This window comes from Parasteatoda tepidariorum, chromosome 2 (genome assembly GCF_043381705.1).
Source record: "Parasteatoda tepidariorum isolate YZ-2023 chromosome 2, CAS_Ptep_4.0, whole genome shotgun sequence".
NCBI lineage: Eukaryota > Metazoa > Arthropoda > Arachnida > Araneae > Theridiidae > Parasteatoda > Parasteatoda tepidariorum.
Window position 1 is genome coordinate 1,722,814 of NC_092205.1, and position 21,696 is coordinate 1,744,509.

At 27.4% G+C, this 21,696-nt stretch overlaps 2 protein-coding genes across 5 annotated transcripts in view; one reads left to right on the forward strand and one right to left on the reverse strand.

Annotated features, from left to right (window-relative positions):
• LOC107454558 (rabankyrin-5) overlaps positions 1 to 19,571 on the reverse strand; it is a 52,276-nt gene extending 32,705 nt beyond the window's left edge. Inside the window, exons 1-7 of one of the 2 annotated variants that reach the window (XM_016071790.3) lie at positions 19,435 to 19,571; positions 14,540 to 14,726; positions 11,356 to 11,474; positions 11,131 to 11,266; positions 5,527 to 5,650; positions 3,726 to 3,875; positions 1,965 to 2,130 (exon numbers count right to left, since the gene is read on the reverse strand). In XM_016071790.3, the coding sequence (XP_015927276.2) occupies positions 1,965 to 2,130; positions 3,726 to 3,875; positions 5,527 to 5,650; positions 11,131 to 11,266; positions 11,356 to 11,474; positions 14,540 to 14,726; positions 19,435 to 19,444 (892 nt within the window). In that variant the 5' untranslated portion in view covers positions 19,445 to 19,571. The remainder of the gene's footprint in view (positions 1 to 1,964; positions 2,131 to 3,725; positions 3,876 to 5,526; positions 5,651 to 11,130; positions 11,267 to 11,355; positions 11,475 to 14,539; positions 14,727 to 19,434) is intronic. The other variant, XM_043047053.2, reaches the window with a different exon arrangement.
• Positions 19,572 to 19,623: 52 nt separating this feature from the next.
• LOC107454557 (Cullin-associated and neddylation-dissociated 1) overlaps positions 19,624 to 21,696 on the forward strand; it is a 100,211-nt gene continuing 98,138 nt past the window's right edge. Inside the window, exon 1 of one of the 3 annotated variants that reach the window (XM_016071789.3) lies at positions 19,624 to 19,938. In XM_016071789.3, the coding sequence (XP_015927275.1) occupies positions 19,897 to 19,938 (42 nt within the window). In that variant the 5' untranslated portion in view covers positions 19,624 to 19,896. Of the gene's footprint in view, positions 20,119 to 21,696 lie in introns of all 3 variants that reach the window. The other 2 variants (XM_071177053.1, XM_071177052.1) reach the window with 2 other exon arrangements.

The window sequence follows — 21,696 nt, forward strand, 5'->3', positions numbered from 1 at the left end:
AAAAAAAAATCATTTAAAAAAAGTAGTACATCTATGATTTTTCAGGAATGATATATTGTACACAGCTAAGTAATAAATAACTTGCTTAAATCTGACAGTTTCTAGGTTGAACAGACTAGCTCAGGCCTTCATATCTTTTCCCAGTCTTACCTCACTTTTTTTTAAATATAAGTCTTAATCTAAAGAAGAATTTTTTTAAATCTTTACACACAACTACTTTAACTAAACACTCCACATTAAGGTAATTTAAAAATTCTTAGAAATTAATATTATATTTCAGAATATTCGTATATTCATATTATGAACATACAGTTGATTCAATCTTACCTAAGAAATTTTTTATCAAAGTTATGTTTATACTAGAGAAATTATATTTCATCAGAAAGTGCAGAAATTTTTTATATTTTTTTACTCTAGAGAAAATTCTCCCCCACTCGGCGTTGCTAAGTGGAACCCATAGATTCCCTAACATATCATCTGCAATATTTTTGAACTGTTTTTATACAATCTGTTTCCTAGTTGCAAAATAGAAAAAAAAATTTCTTGCCATTAAAGGAAATTTTATAGCTAAAACAAGTTTATTTTTTAAAAAAAAAGTTCTTTAAAAAATGTGGAGAGGTTAGAGAATATATGGGAAAAAGGAGATAATCGTAAAATAAAGAAGTCTCTTTTAAAAAACAGGAGACTTAGCAGTTATGTAAATGTAAAAGAAACTATCATAATTTTGCAGAAAAAAGCCGCCCTGGGATATATGTCACATCCTTAAAATTTGACTAAAAAGGGAAAGTATTTTTATCTGAAAGGCTGTACCATCAGAGATACACTGCACAAAATTTTACTGCATGATCGATCACAGAGTTTACGCATCTGCCACAAATAACAAAATGAGTTATTAAATGTTTAAAAATCATAAAATAATTAGTAAATATACAATAAATTAATATATGCAATCTTACTTAAAAACAGAAATTACGTGTATCGATAATTTTAATCAGAACTTTTCAAATGTACGCAAAATTGTACCATGTACAATTGTGCAAAATTTAAGCATAATAGAATCGCAAAAGCCTTACGTTAATAAATACAAAATTTAAAATACTCGAATTTAATGTAAACTAAGTGATTAAGAACCTAAATATAATTTAAATAAGTTATCAAAACTAATAATTTAATGAAAATATTTTAACTAGGCGTAAAATTATAACATACAGAACAATTGCGATAGCATCACGTCACTTTATCAGAAATTGATTTGATATACTTAAATATTATTAAATCAAATAATGACTTGCACATTTTCTTTCACTTTCTTTTCCTTCCCACCTGCAGCAGAAAAAAGGGAGAAGGGGAATCATACTTCTGTTGAACCTTGTAAGAGACTATTTGAGGGAATAGAATACCTCAACGTGTTCTTCGGTAAAAGGTTTTTTTCCCCACCTGTATTGTTAATTCTTTAAATTATTATTGATCATAAATTATAAAATTAGATTACTTCAAAAAATAAAAATTGCAAGAGTAATAATGAAATTTTGGAGAACCAATTCAACAAAATAGAATATCAAGCTCAAATAGCGAAAAAAAAAAAGAAACATTGGATAGGTATCACATATCAAAATTAAACGTTTTAAATCTTAAATGCCATCGCGTATCTCCACAGAATGACGGTAATATGGTTATAAGTTAAACATAATGTATTGGATTAGATTTAGGTTAATAGAGGTAGTAAGTTAAATGGTGTTTATATAATTGGTGTTGTAAAGGCTTTGGAAAATAATATGAGCTAAAATGAATATGCATCACTTCAAATGAACACATAGTTTAACTTAAAGTAACCAAAATTTTTCAGTGAAACTGATAAGTGTGCAAGAAACTCCTAAAAGTTATTAAAATATATTTATTGATGTAACAGTTATATTTATACACCCATTTCCATTACAACAAAATGAAACTAAATTCAAACTCACCTCTGGCAACAGCTTTATGCAGGAGAGTCCATCCTCTGTTATCAATCTGATTGATATTAGCTTTATGACTCATAAGAGTCTTGGCTATACTCTCTTGGCCAGTGCTTAAAGCAAGATCCAAAGGTATGTCACCATGCTCATCATACTCATTTACTTTGGTTGCAAGCTAAAAGCAAATATTAAAGAAAAGAATTATAACTACTAATTAAATTAAATATACAACAAAATCTTCACTATCTGGCTATTAAATCAGAATAATACACACTTCCAAATTATCCCTTCTATCTAGTATATAATTATTGATGTAATTATTTTAATATATATTTATTTAGAGAAAGGAGTAAACAAGGTAAACATGAGCAACATGGCTAGAATAACATTTTCCAAAGTAATCAAGAGAATTAAATGCTTAAAATAGCATATAGTGTGAGAACTGACAATCACTGAGCTTACAGAATCTTGGAATGCTAGGTGGTCTAATGCAACTAGATAAGAAACATATATGAATTAGAAGGTTCATTTAGTAGATGTTTGAAAATAGAACATTTCAACCAGCAAATCGATAAATAATCATTTGAAATATCACAATCATAAGTATTTATTTTAGTATTTAGCCTTAGATGAGACTAAGCTCATAGGGTGAACGCGTGCAACTGCAATTTTTATGGAGATAGAATTAGAAAATTGTGCTAAAAAAAATAAAAATTAAGAAAATCTAATCATAGTTGCTTCAGAAAATATGGAAGGAGATTTATGAAAAACCAATGGTGAACCTATCAAAATGTATGTAAAAATTTGTTCCTTTCTTAACATTTTAGTACCAAAATCATGAGAAAAAATTATTCTAATTTACACATTAAAATTTTGTAATTCCAGTATAATTTTTCAATGACCCTTCATTAGACTAAAACTATTAGTTAGATAGCCATACATTTGAGGAGAGACTCAATAGAACTATTAAATTAATAATATGATAAATTTGAAACATGTAAATAATTTCTTTACTTTGAAATTTTGCAATCTAATGACTTCCTTTTATAACGATCTTTTTTCTATAATCAGCAATATATAAAGTCCTGTCTGCTATTTCACAGAGACAATGTTATTTTGATAGTGACAGAAATTTTGTTAATTTAAAAAAAAAATTCAAAGAAATTATTTAAACTGCTATTTCCTTTGATGTTATCACAAATTTTTTTTTAATGAAAGAAGAATGACACAGTCCCCCCCCCCATAGCTTCTTATTTAAGACCTATGATCAAAAAGTTATTGATTTACTACACATTGTTGATAATCAAAATTATATATTTCACTGACATGTAAAAATCATTCCCACATTCATTTAAAAAGATGCATTTGCAATCTGCGTAAATTTCAATTGAAAGGGCACATTAAATGTAACAATCATATTTCTCTTGTTTTAAAATTATATAAAAAAAAAATTGTAATAGAAGTTGTTTATTTTAGAATTAAAACATTTGGTCTTTGCAGTGATTCTGACCGAAAATGACTGCCTCGAACAAGTGTATTATTCTTTAAGGCGTATTTATTAACATAAACTAGCTGTGTGCTTTTTCAACTATTTCGTTAGTTGTCAAACTCTTAAAAAAAGTCTTGTTAGCATGAGTCTCCTATTTTTTAGTAAAAAGAGTAAATATTTAGGGAATTTTGTACACTCACTATATAACGACTGGAAGTTATAACATCTGGTAGGCAATTATATATGGTGTTACAGCTATTGTAAGCAAACAATATTTTTACCTGAGAATCATATTCCAATAAGAAGAGGAAGACAACATCTTCTCTCTGGATCTTGATTGCTGTGTGTAGTATGAATTCTGTTTTAGCTTTAAACATTTTATACAATAAGGAATCACTCATATGAGCAAAATCTTCACTTGTAAAATCATTCTGAAATATAAATATATATATATATATATAAATATCATGACACTGTTTTTAGGTTTGAAAGTAATGTAACTAATATCTATATATTCTTAAATAAAAATATGTAAACTTTTTCTTTTGTAAAAAAAAATGTATTATGAGAGATAATAAGAATAAATAAAAATAAAAAAATCACTTTTTGTGTCAATTTTTAAAAGGGTGGCTCTTTATGTTTCAAAAAATAGCAGTAAAATGCAAAGTTTTGTAAAGAGAAATGACATTAATTATTAAAGTTACAAGGGGCAGTCTAGATATTAATTTAGCCAAATTTGAATGTGAAATTTGTATTCTTTTATTGAATATTTTCAGTCTTTGTAATAGAGTCATACAATTTATTCGAAATGGGATTGTTTAAAATAAAATGACAGCTGATAGAGAGAAAAAAGGGATTCATTTTTAATGTTACAAGGGATATTTTAAAAACTAATATTTCAAATTTGCACTACAAAACCTATATTTTTACAAAAGCCTTCAGTTATTTTCTGGACATTATTAATGAATATTTGAATACATACCTGAAATTGTAATTTAAAAAAAAAAGTCACTAACTTACTTTTGAGCTGTTACTTTTTTTAAAGATGGGTGTTGAAAGTCCAATTTAATAAAGGGAAAGTGACTACATTTCAACATTGCAAAGCACAATTTAGAAATTACTTTTACAAATTAGCAAAGTGAAAACCTATATTTTTAAAACTTAGATATTTTTCAAGAAAATCAATATTTATAATACCAGTATAAGCTTTGCACTTAATTTGTAAAATTTTAAAAAAAATTGTAGTAGAATGTCTATATTAACAGAGGGAGTTGAGGCTAAAAATTGAAGTTACAAACAATGGACGCTTTTAAAATAAATTGCACCACGAGACCAATGTTTTAAGGAAAACAAAAATTATAAATGGACTTTGATCTATAAAATGATGTTTTAAACTTTCTATTTGAGCTATAATTTCTTTTCAAAATGATAGTTGAGGTAGTGAATATTAAGTATTATAGAGGGAAATATTTCTAATTTTAAAACGGTCACTTCAAAAATTAATTTTACAAATTTTTCCTGCAAAATCTATGCATTTAGGGTCTGGATATATTTTTTTAAATAATGATCTGATGTAAAAATAGTGGTATTTATTTTATTATAAGCTGTAACATAAACTCTAACTTTTTTCAAAAATCATAATAGAATGCAGATATTTATAGAGGGAAATAATACATTTAAAATATTGATTTTACAAATTTGCACTGTGAAACTTTTAGTTCTAAGACATAGCTATTATCTACAAAATACAGTTTTTAACGAGTAGTATACACTGTAACATTGCATTTCACCTGTAACATTTTTAAATATAATAATGAAATGCATAGTTTTTAAGAAAGAAATTTTGTCAAAAAAATTTACTGTCATGCAATATTTTTGAAATAATTTCACAAATTTGCACCAACATTTTAAGGTCTTGGACATAATGGATAATTTCAATCTCATACACTTAATACTAAACTATAAAAATGGCTTTATTAAAAAATGGCAACATAATGTTGAGATTTCTTTAGTAAAACTACTTATAATCTTTTATTAAATAATTTTAAAAGAGTAACATTCTAACATAAACAGAATACTTACCCAATGATTTGATATTAACTGTGAGCAATGACTTTTCAATGTGGCTGCATCAATTTCATCAGCTGCTTGGTAAAATTTGACACAGTTATGGACATTAACAGAAGATAATAAAGCATTTTCACATCTAAAAAATTAAAATAAGGTAATAACTTTAATTAAAAATGAACATAGGGTATTAGAAAAAATTTTAAATTTCAGCATTGATAAAACTCAACAGCAAAATATTAAATTATTTAATACTCACATTAACACAAAATGTTTATATAATTGTATAGATATCAATGGAAACTGAAAAAGACTATAAAGTATAAAGCTAAAAAGGAAATAAAGTATCAAATTTTTTATATTGAAGTAGCATTATCAGGTCATAAATTGGAAAATTGCCTCGAATACGAAATAATCAAAATCTCAAGCATATTGATCCCAGAAGGTAAAGGATAGAAATTAATTTCAGTTTTTCATATTTTAACTTTCAAGCGATGAAACTCATGTAAAAAATTACAATATTATAAGTGTCTTACATTCAAGATCATGTATATAATATATTACTTCTCTTATTATTTATATAAGTTCAGTTACTTTACAAATTTACAAAATATATCATTACATTCAGTAAAAAAAAAATTGCTTCATGATTATAAGCAAAAAATTGCATCAATTATTTTATATTTTCGATTTTTAAATGTACACACTAGATAACACTTTCTTAATTAAAAAGCATGTTTTAAACTAGAGAGATCTGCCCCTGTCCAATCGACTAATCAGCATCTATGAATGCTTCACATTCATCATTGTTTCTTCTAAAAATACAATTAGTTTTAGCATTTTGTTTAATGCATAATTCTAAAGTTTATTCAACATAGTTCACATGTGCTTCAGCGTTTTTGTATTTTTGAATCCAATTAAAAAGAATAGTATTCAAAGCAACCTCTCCCCGTTATAAGGAGTTAAAAACCATAAAAATTTCCCATCTTTTCTCCAAAGGCCACAACACTCTTAGCTTCAAATTAACTACTATAGAGGTTAATTTTAGTCAGCAGTGTGGTTTCTTGAAAACTAGTTTTTTTATATTTGTGATAGCATAAATTTTGTTGTATTATTAAATTTAAATAATATTTTACGCTTTAAAAATTAAAAAAACTTTCAGAATAAAATCAACAATTATTTTAAAAGAATATTCACTAAACAAATGTCCTTATTTGAAAAGCTTGGGGCAAAAAGTCACATTTTAAAATTGATCAGAGCATGATTTTGTTTCCTAAAAGTATCAAATTGCTAGTTAAATAAAATCAAATGCCAGTTACGGAAAAATAAGTAGCTAAAATTGCTAGTAATCTATTATGGCGTCCAGAAACTTAATGGTCTCTTTGCGCCAATTTCCATTCAAATTCACATGGTTTTTCTGCCATTTCAACATGATTCCTGAAACAAAAGTTTAAAAATCTTATATTTTTCCAAATGGACAAACCTTAGTGCACACTTTTACAATATTGGAAACACAAGATATCTTGTAGCAGGAAACCACTATGAAACAGCATTATTTGAACTTTATATAAGTATAAATATTTAGCATTAAAATTTTTTTAATGCAATTTGCTTCACAGTAATGATTTTGTTGCATTTTTGGGATCGCTAAATGAAAAGAAATTTTGCTTTAAAATTACTAGTATGAACCCTGGTTTTGCTAATAGTAATTTTCCGCATTAACAAACATTGCTACTGACTTTTAAAAAAGGAAATTGTGGCCTGATCAAGAGAGTAGTAGAAAATCACCACAATTTCCATGTATCTGATAAGATGTTTACCTCTATCATATCGTTATCTGGAGAAATCTTCAGAAACTTGTATCAGAATAATATTACGACAAACTTAAATCCTTGATTTGTAAAATAGTTTGTCATTTAAGCTTCATGATGAGAAACAAGTTTTGCTATTTCATTTTGAGTTTTATACATTAAACAGTGACAATTTTTTTTTGAAATTACCAGAAGTACTAGCAACAGAATGCCACCAATGGTGGTGGCAATCAAAAATGAAGATTTAAAAATAACAATAAAAAATTATTTTCTAATGAAAATGCTTAAAAAATTTCCATCTTCCCAAAGGTTAAAGTAGGCAACTTTTAGCAATGAATACCCAAAACAGATTCAGAAAGAAAGTTTAAAAACTGAAATCTGATTATCCCACAGAAAAACTTTATGAAACCAACAAATCCTTTTTTTCTAGCATCTACAAGAAACAAATTTTAGTTGATTAACGCTATAACAAAGTCATAAACTGAACTATATGCAGCTGCTATGCCGACATTTTACCAAAAAATAACTGGCTTCATATACATATTGATAGATTGAAAATGCTCGACAAAGTAGGAGCTGGTGTGAATTCAGAAGCTTTTTGCATTCTAGACAATGATGGAGAGCTGGAGGCAATTAGAATTGCAACTAAAAAGATTACTGTTAGAACAATTTAACTCAAAAACATTGTCATTTTTTTCAGATTCTATTAAAGCTATTCAAGCTATTTCCACACACAATGCCACATAACAGAAAACAATTGAATCTAAAAAAAAAAAAAAAAAAAACTCTCAGTTTCTTAGCCATAAGGTGGATGAATGTCAATTGATACTAGTACATGTTGGAGTGACTGGGAACAAATAGGTTGATAAAATAGCTAAGAAGGGAACAGATATATTGAAGCTAAATAATAGTGACAAACCATTTACATCAATAATAATATAAAAATAGAATAAGTTTAGGATAGATGGCCACAGTTTTCCAAATTGGAAAAAAATACTGAGAATAGGGATACAAGAAATGATTATGCATATTTTAAATTCTAATGCAAGCAATCAACGTATTTTGAGCAAAAAATAGCGAAATATTGAGAACCAAATACGAAAAAAATATGTTTGAAAAACAAACAAACTTACAACTGACCATCTCTTCTTAATGCCGGGGTGAGTTGGCCATCAATACAGTAAAGGAAAAGTAAAGTTAAAATATGGAAAATAACACATTTCATACAGTCAACCATGAAAAACTAATAAGTTGTAAAGAATGAATTTTATCACGGAAAATAAGAAAAAAGAATCGAATAAAAAAAATAATAGATTTAATTCATCACTTTCGAAAAAACTTGCTGACATTTTTCAAAGTTTGTGCATGTTTCACGGAGTGACTGCATGCACCTTGCTCATCTTCTCTAGTTTTAGTTGCGAATTATTTTCCTCAGATAATACACTGGTTCTGTAGAATCAGGTAGGTAGATTATAGGGTCTTTTATGTTAGGTCTGTAGGATTAAAATGTGTTATGTAGAGTCCCCAAAAAAATTTAAAAAAGAAGTTTCAATAGTGTAATATAAAAGTTAAATATTTATTTATATTAGCTTTCATCATAAAATTTAGGAGCAAAACCAAAACCATTTAAGGAACCAAAAATTTCAGAACTATTTATTTGAAATTATTAAACACATTGTGTTGAACATAAATTTAAAAAATGAACACAAAACCAATAAAAGAAATAAAAGACTTTGGGACTAGATTCATTTATGCGAAAGTATTAAGCGTAATGATTTAAAATACATTTTATTTTCTTACTTCCTTTTAAATTCGTTCAAGACCCCACAATCTCTGATTTGTCTATGTGCATTAATAAAAAGAGGCCATCTCTCTCCTACGTAATAGCAGAGTATGAGATGAACTTATACTCTGCTATCAGCTTTTTAATCAAGAAAAAAAATATTGGACTACTTTAGTGCGTTATGGAAAGAAAAAATAATATAATGCCAGATGATCATAGTGCAATTCTGTTTTTGTATTAAATTAGGGAAATTGCTCATCTAACAAAGAAAATCATTCTTTTTTCTTAAGTAGCATTTGTAAAATTAACAAACATGGTCACATTCAAAAATAATATGTTAATATATCAGACGATCCATTTTACAGAGATGAGGACATTTTTTTAAGCATTCATTTCTATATAATTTTTGTAACACTTTCAATGGTTGGACTGAGGGGTCATAGGCATCCCTCAGTCCTAACATGAACAAAATTAAATTACAAGTGACTGAGTACTTGCTAACCGAGCAACGGTAAGAGATCCAAAAATTGGCAATCGAAAAATAATAAGGCTAACTATAAAGCCGGCCCCACGTTATTAACATTAAATTTCAAATAATCTGGCTGAATATTTAAGACCAAAAAGTTTGTTGGAAATAAAAGCAAACTTAATAACAAATATTCTAATATCTAAGAAGGTTGAAGAAGTAATGGTTAAAAATAGATTTTGATACTCACTTGTTGCGACATATTGAGCAAATAATTAGTTATACACTTGCATTAAAATAAAAAGTTATATACGTTACATTTATTGAGAGTAAAAATATTTGCATTCGCTCTTCATGAAATTGAATAAAAATAAATTAAGTTAATTATTTATTTAAGAAGGTGTTAGGAAAGATTAAATTTCTGAAATAGAGGAAATTTAAAAGCTAAGGAAATATGTAAAGCTTATAATGGCATCACAATAACCTACACGCTGGAAAACAACAAAATAAAAATCACAAAAAATATTTGACTCTTAAAAAAAAACAGATATTAAAATTTAAAAAGCTTTTTGTTGTCACAAAAAGCAATGCTTTGTTCAAATTGATAATAAAGTAAAATTGCATCTATTGCAAAGTACAGGAGATAATTAAACTACAATCCCTCCAGCATGGAAATCAAATCTAGACTGTCCTACTATAAGGAAAAACTATGATGCTTTATTAACTTTAGAGACAAGGAGTGGGGATATCTCAGATGGATCCCTTGCAGTTACAGCATTTCATCTCGCCAAACACTCTAACATTTATATTAGTTTTGTGTGCATTTTATGTTAACATAGTTAGGAAATGGACAAAAACCATTTAGTAAAATGTCCTTTTTTAAAAGAAGAAATACTGGTGTGATGCAGTTAATGTCCAGAGATTGATTTTCTTTTGTTTTGACATATTTTTTGTTACTGTTATAAAATTTATGACAGCTTAATCTTTTTGTAAAAAGATTTTCACAGCTTCAATTTCATGTGTTTGTGATGCACGAAGGCTAATGTTGCAGAAAGAAATGCTCTTGCAAATAAATAAATAAAAACTCTTAGCAATGAAAAAATACATAAGGCATTTACAAAAAACTTTCCCCTCATATCATTGGTATGCGGCCAAGGAACTGGGCTCTTCACTTGCTCATATAGGTGATAGAGCATCTTAAACAGCTATTTCCAGATTGGAAAGTGGACACACGAATAGTCTCTCGTACTTTGAAGGAAGAAAGACTTATGCAGTCTGCTCCAAATGTGAAGCCCAGCAGGCCTCAGCCAAACATATCCTCGACTGCTTGGGCCTTTCCAAGGAGGACTTATATGCTTCTCCACTTCTTGTAATAGACTTTTTGAGGGTCAACAACCTACTGGATCTTGTCTGACGAAGTCAGACAAGATCCAGTAGGTTAGAGGATAGAGGATTAGAAAGAGATTAGAGGATAAGAATCAACAGATAAGAATCAACAGAGGTAAAGAATCAACAAAGATTAGAGGATAAGATACAACAACAACAAAAAACTTTATTACCTGTCAACTAAACTTCGTAGTTCAAAGCGTTTAGCAAATCTCATAAGATCAAGAAAAAAATTATCAGGCTTGTTCAAATCCAATTCATCAGTATATACCCATTTCAACAAAGTGAGACCAATATCCTGCGGAATATCTAAAGAATATCAAAAAATTCATTTAATTATACTTTCATTTAAAAATTATTAAACCTTTTGAAAGCAAAAAAGGCAAACATTATAAAACCTTTCAAATCAATAGAGTCAACATCTGCAAGATTTGGAACACCCCAGTTATTGCTTCTCGCAGATAAGACAAATTTGTGAGCTCTAATGCTGCGACCATTCAGTTCCACAGTCAAGTCACTGAAAATTGTCAAAAGAAACCATTTAATCTTTTGAAAAAGTTCTTAACACAACTGATCAGTTTGCATGATAAATTTTCTAAATATGAAGGTACGTCAGGGTTTCTACTGGGCAGCTCGCCATTGGTTAGCAAATATTTAAGTTTCATCTTCAAAATTGTTGAGATTTCAATAAACCCTTATTTAACACAGTTACACGCATGCCTCAATCCAGCGGCATCTGGAAGTGTTTTTATATCAAGTGACGGCATTTTTCTTCCATTTAGAGCTAAAAATGTTAAGTTACCCACTTTTCACTCATGAAACCATTGTTTTTGAAACCTTAAAACAATTTTATTTTAATTTATTATTATTAATGCAATAAACAAGTTTTAAGTTCTTAATTTTTTTTTTATAGTTTTGGTCACTAAAAAGTTCCTTATACATCTGTTAACATTTAAAAAATTATTCATATTTTCATGAATGTAAAATTGTTATGAAATTTTTTTTTAGTCCAGCTAGTATCTTTAGAACGGAAATTTCATGCCCTGAACTACAAAATACTTTAAATAAGCCCCCTACAAATTTCATATGCACAAAAATATTATATATAAAATGCATATTGTCAGTGTCACACAAAAAAATATAAAAATGCTACTCTGACAAATTCCTGTTTTGGTGTGGAGCCATTGATATATTACAGAAATAACAATTAAAAATATTATATTAACATATTGTATTATTTCTAATATAAAAATGGACATAACTCATTTATAACTAAACTATATTGGTTTAAGTCTGGCATCATTTATTTACTCAATGTATTCTGTTTTATCAATATCATATGAACTTAAATTTTTGAGAGAAGGGAAATTCTGAATGAAATTCCTAATTTGACCAAAATCTAAATAAGTGCCTGCTATTAACCTTACATATAATAACGAAGTATTAGAAATAATTCTAAAGGTATATAAATTATATTATTGTCAACTTTTCCTACTTTAGTAGATTTTATATAGAAAATGGTATTAAGAGCTTTGATTTTTTTTTTAATAAATTTGATTTATAGTTTGAGGATTATCATTATGCCTAATTAATTTAAACACTTATAAATTATCAGATAATCATTGAGGTAGTTTTAAGTACTAATGAAATTTAAGACATTTTTGCTTACATTTGTGAATGTGATATTGTCAACATTTTTTTTGTTTCACTCCCGCAATAAGAAATTTCTAAAAAAAAGTGGAAGAGTTGACAAGTAAGAAATAAGTATGATATGTCCAATATAATATTAACAAACAAGTATATTTTTATAAGTCTTAATCTATAGTAAAACCAAGTTTACTAACAGCTAAGGAAATAGATTTGATTTAGCCAAAGTGAAATAGTTTTTCATTTTTTTTAATAAAAATCAATAGAACTTTTAAAAATTTCATTTTTTTCTTCATGTTTTGAAAAAAGTGTGTTAGTTATGTGATATTTAATTTAGCAAAAATGGCCGAATATTAAATATAAATTAACTGACTTCATCCAATCAGATAGACTCCCATCTGCATGATTCAAGATTACCTTTAAGTGAAACTGATTATTTTCCCATTAAAATTCAAGTAAGCAAATTAAATTAGATCTATATTTTATAGTACAAATTAATTTAAATTTGCATAAAGCAGCACAGCTTTAATAGATTTTTGAAGGGGTTGTGGTAACATCTGATTTATTTATTTATCTGATTTATAAATTTCTTTCCCTCATTTTCGTAAGATTTTTCTTATGTTATCTAGTTAAAATTCACATCAATATTTGGCACCAGAGACACAGGTTATGAAACTCTAAGGATATTAAATTATTTTTTTACTTTCAAAAATTTGGGTTAAATTTTTTGAAGACATTATACTATTGAACCAGATTGTTAACAAGGGTTGGGAGTCCTTCAGAAAAAAAATATTTTTTTCAAGACACTGAAAAGAACTAAAATCTAAGAAGGACCTTAGCAATAAATAAAAGCTTAAATTTAAAATAGTACAAAAAAGTTCCTCTTCGTATCTACTTTAAAAAATAAATAAATAAATAACTTATCTTATTTCACTTTTATGCAAAATATTAAAATCTAACCTATTATAATGATTTATTTTTAAATGGATTGAGGCTTAGTTTACTAAATATAAATATATATTCTTACATCTAGATAAATTGTGTGTACTTTTATTGTTATTTAGTTTACAAATTCCATTTTAAATTTTTTTAAAAATTCATTGTCTGTTATAATTCATTCAGTTATCTGTGATAATATATTTAATTCTTTTTACTATTACAAATATTTATTTATTTAGGATTATTCTCAACTGGTTAAATTTTCATTTGATTTTCTTTGGGGGGTATATCGACAAACTTTTTAGTGATCTTAAATTTAACAATTATTTTTTTAAATAAATTCTTTCTATGAGCATTTAAACGCACCTGTAAATGATCATTTTTTCATAATTTTCAGTTTCAAATTAAAAATATAAAACTTTCAAGTAGTTTATCATTTAATCATTTTTTTAGTTAATTTTTTTTATGAAGAAACTTTATACACAGAGATTTTAGAATGCCTTTAATTATTTTTTGAAAGCTTCACATTATTCTGTTATTATGAGTGAATAATATCAACAATGAATAAAGTACTGCTGTTTGAAATATACACACAAAATAGTATAAGAGTGTAATTTGAAAATCGTTGAAGATCAAATTTTACATAATATTACATATTTTGATAAATTTTAAAGGTAAGTGAGCGATCTTTGAAAACTTAAAATACCCTTTTCTCTGAGGAAGCCTCTTGACTTTTTATTTTATTTCTATGGAAAACTCTGGATATAAAAATGGTGAAATGGATATCTGAAATGATACTTTTGAACTGATTTGAGGCTCACATGCCTTTTAGCATGCCATTTTGACTGCATTAATAACCTCCCTGAGTGATTTAACAGGTTTGCTAGGATATTAGAACATTGGAAGACTAAGGGCAAGGGCAATTATTTAAGATTGTGTGGCAAATGCAAGGCAGTTTAAACCAACAAATGAGAAAGAGGGACCTTAGCAACATACCTGTATAGCTCTTTATCAAACAGTTCTGCAACAGTTTTAAGAAGTCTAACAATAAAGGAGTCTCCAGTAACATTTCCAATTTGAGCAGATGCAATACTAAACTTTTTTTCTGACTCAGCTAGTCTAGCTTGAAGTTTAACATATTCTTCACGGAGTAAAGTTAAATGTCGTTCTAACTTGGATTTCTCTGAAAAAGAAAATTTAAATTATGGTGATTAATCATTTTTCAAAAGTTTGCTTCTAAGGCCTGATTTTTACTTGTGAATAAGTATTTAATCACGTCAGATGCATTTTAGTTTGATTTGATTTTAAAAATTTTCTTTAATCAAAAGTGACCAGTATTTTAATTACTAGTATACAAAAGAAGTGCCAGCCAATTTTCCGTAGAATTGGGCGGCAAGGGCATCACAGATAACAAAAATCAAGGATAATAATAAAAAAAACCCTCAAAAGTAAGGTGGAAACAAAGGGAAAAAAAAACTTACAAATCTATTCATATATATGCATTTATTTTAAACGTACAACAGATATCTCTATTGCACTTCTAAATCACTGAACCATTGAGCGGTAAATAAAAAAATAGCACAAACATCGTACATCAAGGAATTGACATGATATTCAAAGAGAATTAGAAATAAAAGTAAACTGAGAAAATACCATAGCTGATTTTTTTTTTAAATAACAGTGGGAGCAATAGGATTTCATACATTTCTAAACTATGTTCTGGATCGTAGCTTCTCTGAATAAAACAATTAACAAACCGTTGTACAGGGTTGGCAAGTTTTTGACACATGACGGTTTTTACCGGTTATTACCATGGTTTTTACAGTCATGTCAAAAACCCATAGTTTTGGTAAAACTGTATTTTTATTTGAGTTTAACTGCTTACAATTTAAAATTAATTCATTTTTGAGCAATAAAATTAAAAAAAAAAGTTGTTAAAAGATATCTAAGAAGAGATTCTTGCATTTTCCCAACATGATTATATCAAAACATACTATTTGAAGTAAAATATTAGGATACTAAACAAAGTTTTCAACATTTCCAAGCATTTTGTTTGGAATATTACATTACTGAAGAATGTCAAGATTGATTACTTTCATTCATAAAATCTTGCTGTGAGAAACACATGTACACATAAAAAGAAAGCCTCATCAAAAAAAAACTTTTCTTATCATTTTTGTTTTCAATATTTTACACAGAAATGAGACATGAAAAAGCCTGGGAAATCCTTTTAGAGTTTCCTTGCAACATTGCACTAACCTTTTGTTATCATTATCCTCAATGATCTCGAATCCTCATTATTCTTGAATTTCAGACTCATTCATACTAAACTCAGAAATCGACTGGGCAATGAAAAATGTGCAAAATTAGTCACTTGCTATCGTATGCTTCGGCACAGTGACCCCGACTACTGAACATATAATTTTGTTTGTAATTAAGTTTTGTTTAATGTGCTTTTTCAACTGAATAAAAGCTTTTAACTTGACAAAATAGCAGTAATTCTTGACATAGAGTTTGTTAGTAGTTACAAGTTTTGTTTAGCTTATTTCTAATATTTAAGAAATGCCAAATTTTAAATTCTTCTTTTTAGTTCTTGAATTTATTAATTGTTCCAAACTTTTTTGTTTGCTTGTTTATTTCTAACAATTAAGAAGTGCAAAATTTTGAATCCTTTGCAAATCAAGCTATAATGATAAAAGTAAGTACAGTACAGAACCCGTTATCCGGAAATCAGAAAACCAAAAAGCCGGACCGAAATTCGATGAATTTTCTGTATGAATGTATATCTTTCAATAAGAATACATGTATATAGTTGCAAAATCAATTAGCAATCATTTACAACATTCATTTATAAAGGCAATTATGTGAAAATATTATATTGTCCGCTATATGCTATAAATTAAAGAAAACAGTAGGTTTTTGACGGTTTTTACCTCTGTCCTGTCAAAACCCAGTTTTTAACGGCAAAAACCCAACCCTGCGTTGTAATAAAACAATTTTAATTTCTTCATTTTCAACAGTTCTCATATGTTTTCTTTCAAAAACTCTAACGGATTGATTGCACAATTTATTTTAATTTTTTCTCAATTCTGAACCACTGTCAAAGTAGTACTAGCAGGCATTCTGTACTTTGCATTACAATAATTGATTTAAACATCTTCATTTCTTAAAATCTCATTAGTAGCATCAAATAAAATTTTCTGTTTAGTTTCCTGAAGCTTTCAGCTAAGTTAGAGGCTTTTTTTAGCACCAATTTTTACAACTAGAACTCTAATACAATTAGAATCAACAACATGATAAAATCATAACCAAATAGAATGCTCACAAAAGAATTTCACCATTATCTGGAAAGGACCACTTACTTCGTCAACAAAGGTCTACACTCTCTCGTGTGTTTAGTTATGATGTCATCGATTGCAAATTGATGAGAACTAACCCACTTCATTTCCAAAAACAAATAGGATGGAAGAGTACCATTCGCGATCGCAACACTCGAATACGCCATCTGGGGAGCGACCGGTTTCATGCCTTTAGCCCTTCTCCCTTCCCTTTCCTCCTCTTTTGAGTTGTATGGGAATGTACTACGATATTTTCCCTCTTCTTAATATTTTTCCTTTTTATTTAATAAAAATATTTTTTTAAATTTCCACGATACTTTTCTTTAGAACTATGTTTAATGTAGTTTTCAGTTCCATATAGTTTTTCAAGTTAAAAGATTTTAATCTATATGAAAATAGAGAGAGAAACTAACGTGCTTCCTTCCTCTATGACTTTCCACACGCTAATGGGGAAAGCATGTGAAGTGTTGCCATAGGAAAAGAGTTCTGCTCTACGCCACCTGCAGCCCATTTTGATCGCCAATATAATGTGCCCCAAAAAGGCTAACACACATTTTAATAGAAAACAAAATTTATAAAAAAAAAAAAAAAAAGCAATATTTATGCCATTTCACAAATAATATGTGATAAAGCTGATATCATGCACAATTCTGTCAATGAGCTACTGAAAAGATATCAATGATTTCCAAAATTAATTTTGGCAATAGTTAAAAAATAAATCCCTCATTTTGGGCTTTTACCAGAAGGCACTGGTAGCTTCTAGATTTAACCACAAAGGCTCGGTAAAAGTCCGAAATGGAATCATGTCAAAGCTGACTAAGGACTTTTATCAAACCATTTTGGTATATCTTAGGTATACTGGTAAAACCTTAGATTTACCATACTTCAACAGGGCTGCCAACTTTCTATGCTTTTTGCAAAAATTTATACTAGTGATAGCTAAGTTTATGTTTTAATGTATTATTTTTATTCACACCACTATACATAAATTTAAAAGTTCATATGCAATGCCACTTTGTTCCAGCTTTTTTGTGGTGAGGCTTTTAAAATGTTGGCAAAATTACCAAAAACTTTGAATTTTAAACGTCTACTATTCTATAAAATATTTGCAAAAACGGTAGTAGTTGGCAGGCCTGCTTCAGGCTTTTACAATAACTTATAAGAGAGAGAGAAAAGAATGAATTGGATTTTCTAGTATATAAAAATTTTCAATTTCAAAAATAAAATGAAAAACGAGATGTGGATTTTTCCATCGCTATTAAAATTGGGCATCTATTGATTCCAAATTATAAGTAACAAGATAAAAATCAATATTTTTATTTCAATATCCTCAGCATCAATCAAAAGAATAGTTTCGAATTTTGGTCTCATTCATACAAAACTGAAAAATGTACTTAGAGTATAGAGGACTTAAAAATCATCTTTGTAATCACATACTTTGGAGAAAGAAGGAGGCAAAATAGGAGTAAATGAAAATTGTGAAGAATAAGATGATTCTTAAGTGTCTTTTCTTATAAGATAATTATTATTGTATTTTCTCAAAATTTTGGATTTTTGACAATTGTCAAAATGGGTCTTTTGACATGACTGTTAAAAAATGATAAAACCATCAATTGCCAAAACTTACCCGCCACTGATTTTTAGAGGAGGTTGACAAGAAAAATCATTCAGCTTTCAAAGGTAGCAATAAATTGAATTTCGTATAAATAAAAATTTAATTAAATAAAGAAATACAATCTTATAAGCAAATTTTTTGAAAGCTAATAATTTTAACGTATGAAAGAAATATTTTATCTATTTTCAGATACTTTCAGCAGCTTGACCAAGAACAAATTGATTTATTATACATTTGTATACAAAAAATTATTTATCGAATATGAAAGAAACAATTTCTATTTTGCTTTTTTAAGCATAGAATGAATAGTGATAGACGGAAAGCAGTATTAACAATCATCAAGTTTATTAATTTGTATTCTTTATCGATGCATAGATTTTCCACCTATACACTAAGGCAGAAACTTACTACACTGAAAATGAACACGCAAATAATCTGCTATTACTAGCATGAGTAAATGACACATCTTAAGAGAGAGAGAGGAAAAAAAATTGATGAATAAATTATATAAAGCTGACACCTCTAATTGGACATGCAATTATTATGTTTAACAAATAATTTTATTATGATTATCAAATAATTTTAGCTCATAAAACAATTCGCAAGACAAATAACTAGGTAAATAGCTCCAAGCAATTGTAAATTTATATTACTAATTATAATGAAAGAATTCATTACGGATTTAAAATAACTGTCTTTATACTATAATTATGCAAAGATTAGAAAGTTAAGGATTTTAGTCATTCGAGTCAACAATATACGTTTAAATTGACCTCTAAAATACTATAACTTTTTGTCAATCTATAAGTAAATATCAGTGTATCGGTATGGATTTTTAAATATATATAAAAGGTGTAGCGAAAATTAATTAAAAAAATATCCACACATCACGAAAGAATAAAATTAATTATAGAAACAGATAAACTTTCAATAATTACCATCACTCATTTTGCTTGTTTATAATTAAGTTTCTTTAGTTTCGAAGTTTAATGAAGAGGAGGATACATTTTTCATAACATGCAACTAATACGTAAGAAACATATGCACGCATTTCACCAATCACGCAGTACCATTTGACGTTAGGGAAAATTGAGATATGCCTGTCACATCGGAAAAAAAATCCCTATACAAGTCTTCATCCAATTTCAATTTTAGAATCATTAGCTATTTAAATTATCTAAAATTTAATAATTAACTCTCTTTCAATGCTTTATGAAACTTTTATTCGAATAATTTAAGTGCTTAGAAATTTAATATCGAATCAGTTTTAGTTTCAGTTTGACAATTTTATTTAATCGTAGTGGCATCATTACAGACACCGCATGAAGAAAAAGGTTTTATTTTGTGCAACTGCTCGGAACCAAATTGAATAAATAATAAATTTAATAATTTAATAAACCATGGCGAGTGTATCGTACCACATAGCGAATCTGCTTGAAAAGGTATAATATAACAGAAAAATTAACCACATTTATTGAAAATCTTATAATACACTTATATAAAATTAAAACAGCCCAAGTTGTAAACGTTTGTAATCTCTGCTAAACATACATTTTACTTATATTAAGATTTTTAGAAGATAATGTTTCTTTTTCTTCAAAATATACTCAAGAGCAAAGAAGGTTTCAAAAATTAAGCATATTTATATTTTGAAATTTTAATTGATATGTTTTACAGAACAATGTTTGCGTCAAACGATCAATGTTGTTAGCATCAAACGATGCAAACAACAGTACTATAGATAGCAATCATTTTATTGTTCTCTCCTTTTTTTTTCTATGTATATCTCCTGTATATATATATATAGTTCACTGTATCTTGTAAATAAGAATGAATGCATCTTAAATTTTTGACTGCTTTTAATTCCTTTATGTTCCAGTGCTACTCAGAATTATCTTAATTTTCGAACCGAATGCTCATAGTTTGTATTATAACGTTTAATACATTATCCCAAAACAAAGCTTTTAATGTTTTTCATTTTATTTAAACATTTTGTTTAATCATTTCTTTTCATATTTTTTCATAAATAAAATAAAAATCAAGCTGAATATTTTGCGATTTTTCTCTTTTAAGATATACCTTTATATTTAATTATTAACTATAAAGTTGGTCCTAAGCTAATGTTTATATTCAAATTTTGTCTCATTACCTGTTTTTATTCTCTTTCTCTCTTATTTCTTTAAAAACTAACTTATGCAAGCTGTTACTGACATAACTTCTAAAATTGTAAATTTAATGTAAAGTAGTTATATTTATTACTATTAAACATGTTTTCCTAATGTAATTGAAGCTTTCTTGTAAGTTGATGATATTTTATTGATAGATTTGAATCTTTGTTTAATGACATTTTACTTAATGGTCTTGAACTTTTCATTTCAAAGCATTGTAAATATTGTTTTTGTTTAATGACAGAATTTAGCACTTTGGGTGAGCCTGGTGAAAGTAAATTCAATTAATTTACATAATATTCATATTTTTTTAACCTTTAGCAAAATGTACATCTCTAAGTAAATTAATATAGTTGAATTTACCTGTCCTCGATAAAAATATAAAAATACTAACTGAAATAAAAATACTGTATATAAATATATATATAAATATATTTATATATAGTATTTATATTTATATATAGTATTTATATTTATATATATATATAANNNNGTGTATATATATATTATATAATATATATATAAAATAAAAACCCTACTACAATTTTAATACTACAAAACTACTCTACATTTTTCATACAATAATTTTCTTTAACGAAGTATTCCAAAAAATATCAATATTTTTTTCCTTTAAAATTTTTCTTGAAATTGTTCCTTTTAACTATTTTTACTTTTTTTTTTAATAAAACAATCAGAATACACATTAATTGATCTGATGTGTTTGTTAGAATAAAAATTTAAAGTAAAAGAAGTATATTCCTGATTATGCCAATTTCCTTGTGGCAGAATCATGGCGACATTCTCGTAGAACATTGCAGATGTCTTGTGGAAAGATTTTTCATTTGGGGAAGAAAAATGTTTGTTTTAATTTCTTTGAGTTATTTTCTTCGGTTAAGTTTGAGAATATAAAAATTCCGTAATGGCTGGCTTCGGCTAGAATTTCAAATTGATCAAAGTCATTCTAAAATCAGAAAAGTTTAAAAAATAGTTCACTCTTGAAATGGTAGTTTTTTAAATAAAAAAAGCAAGCTT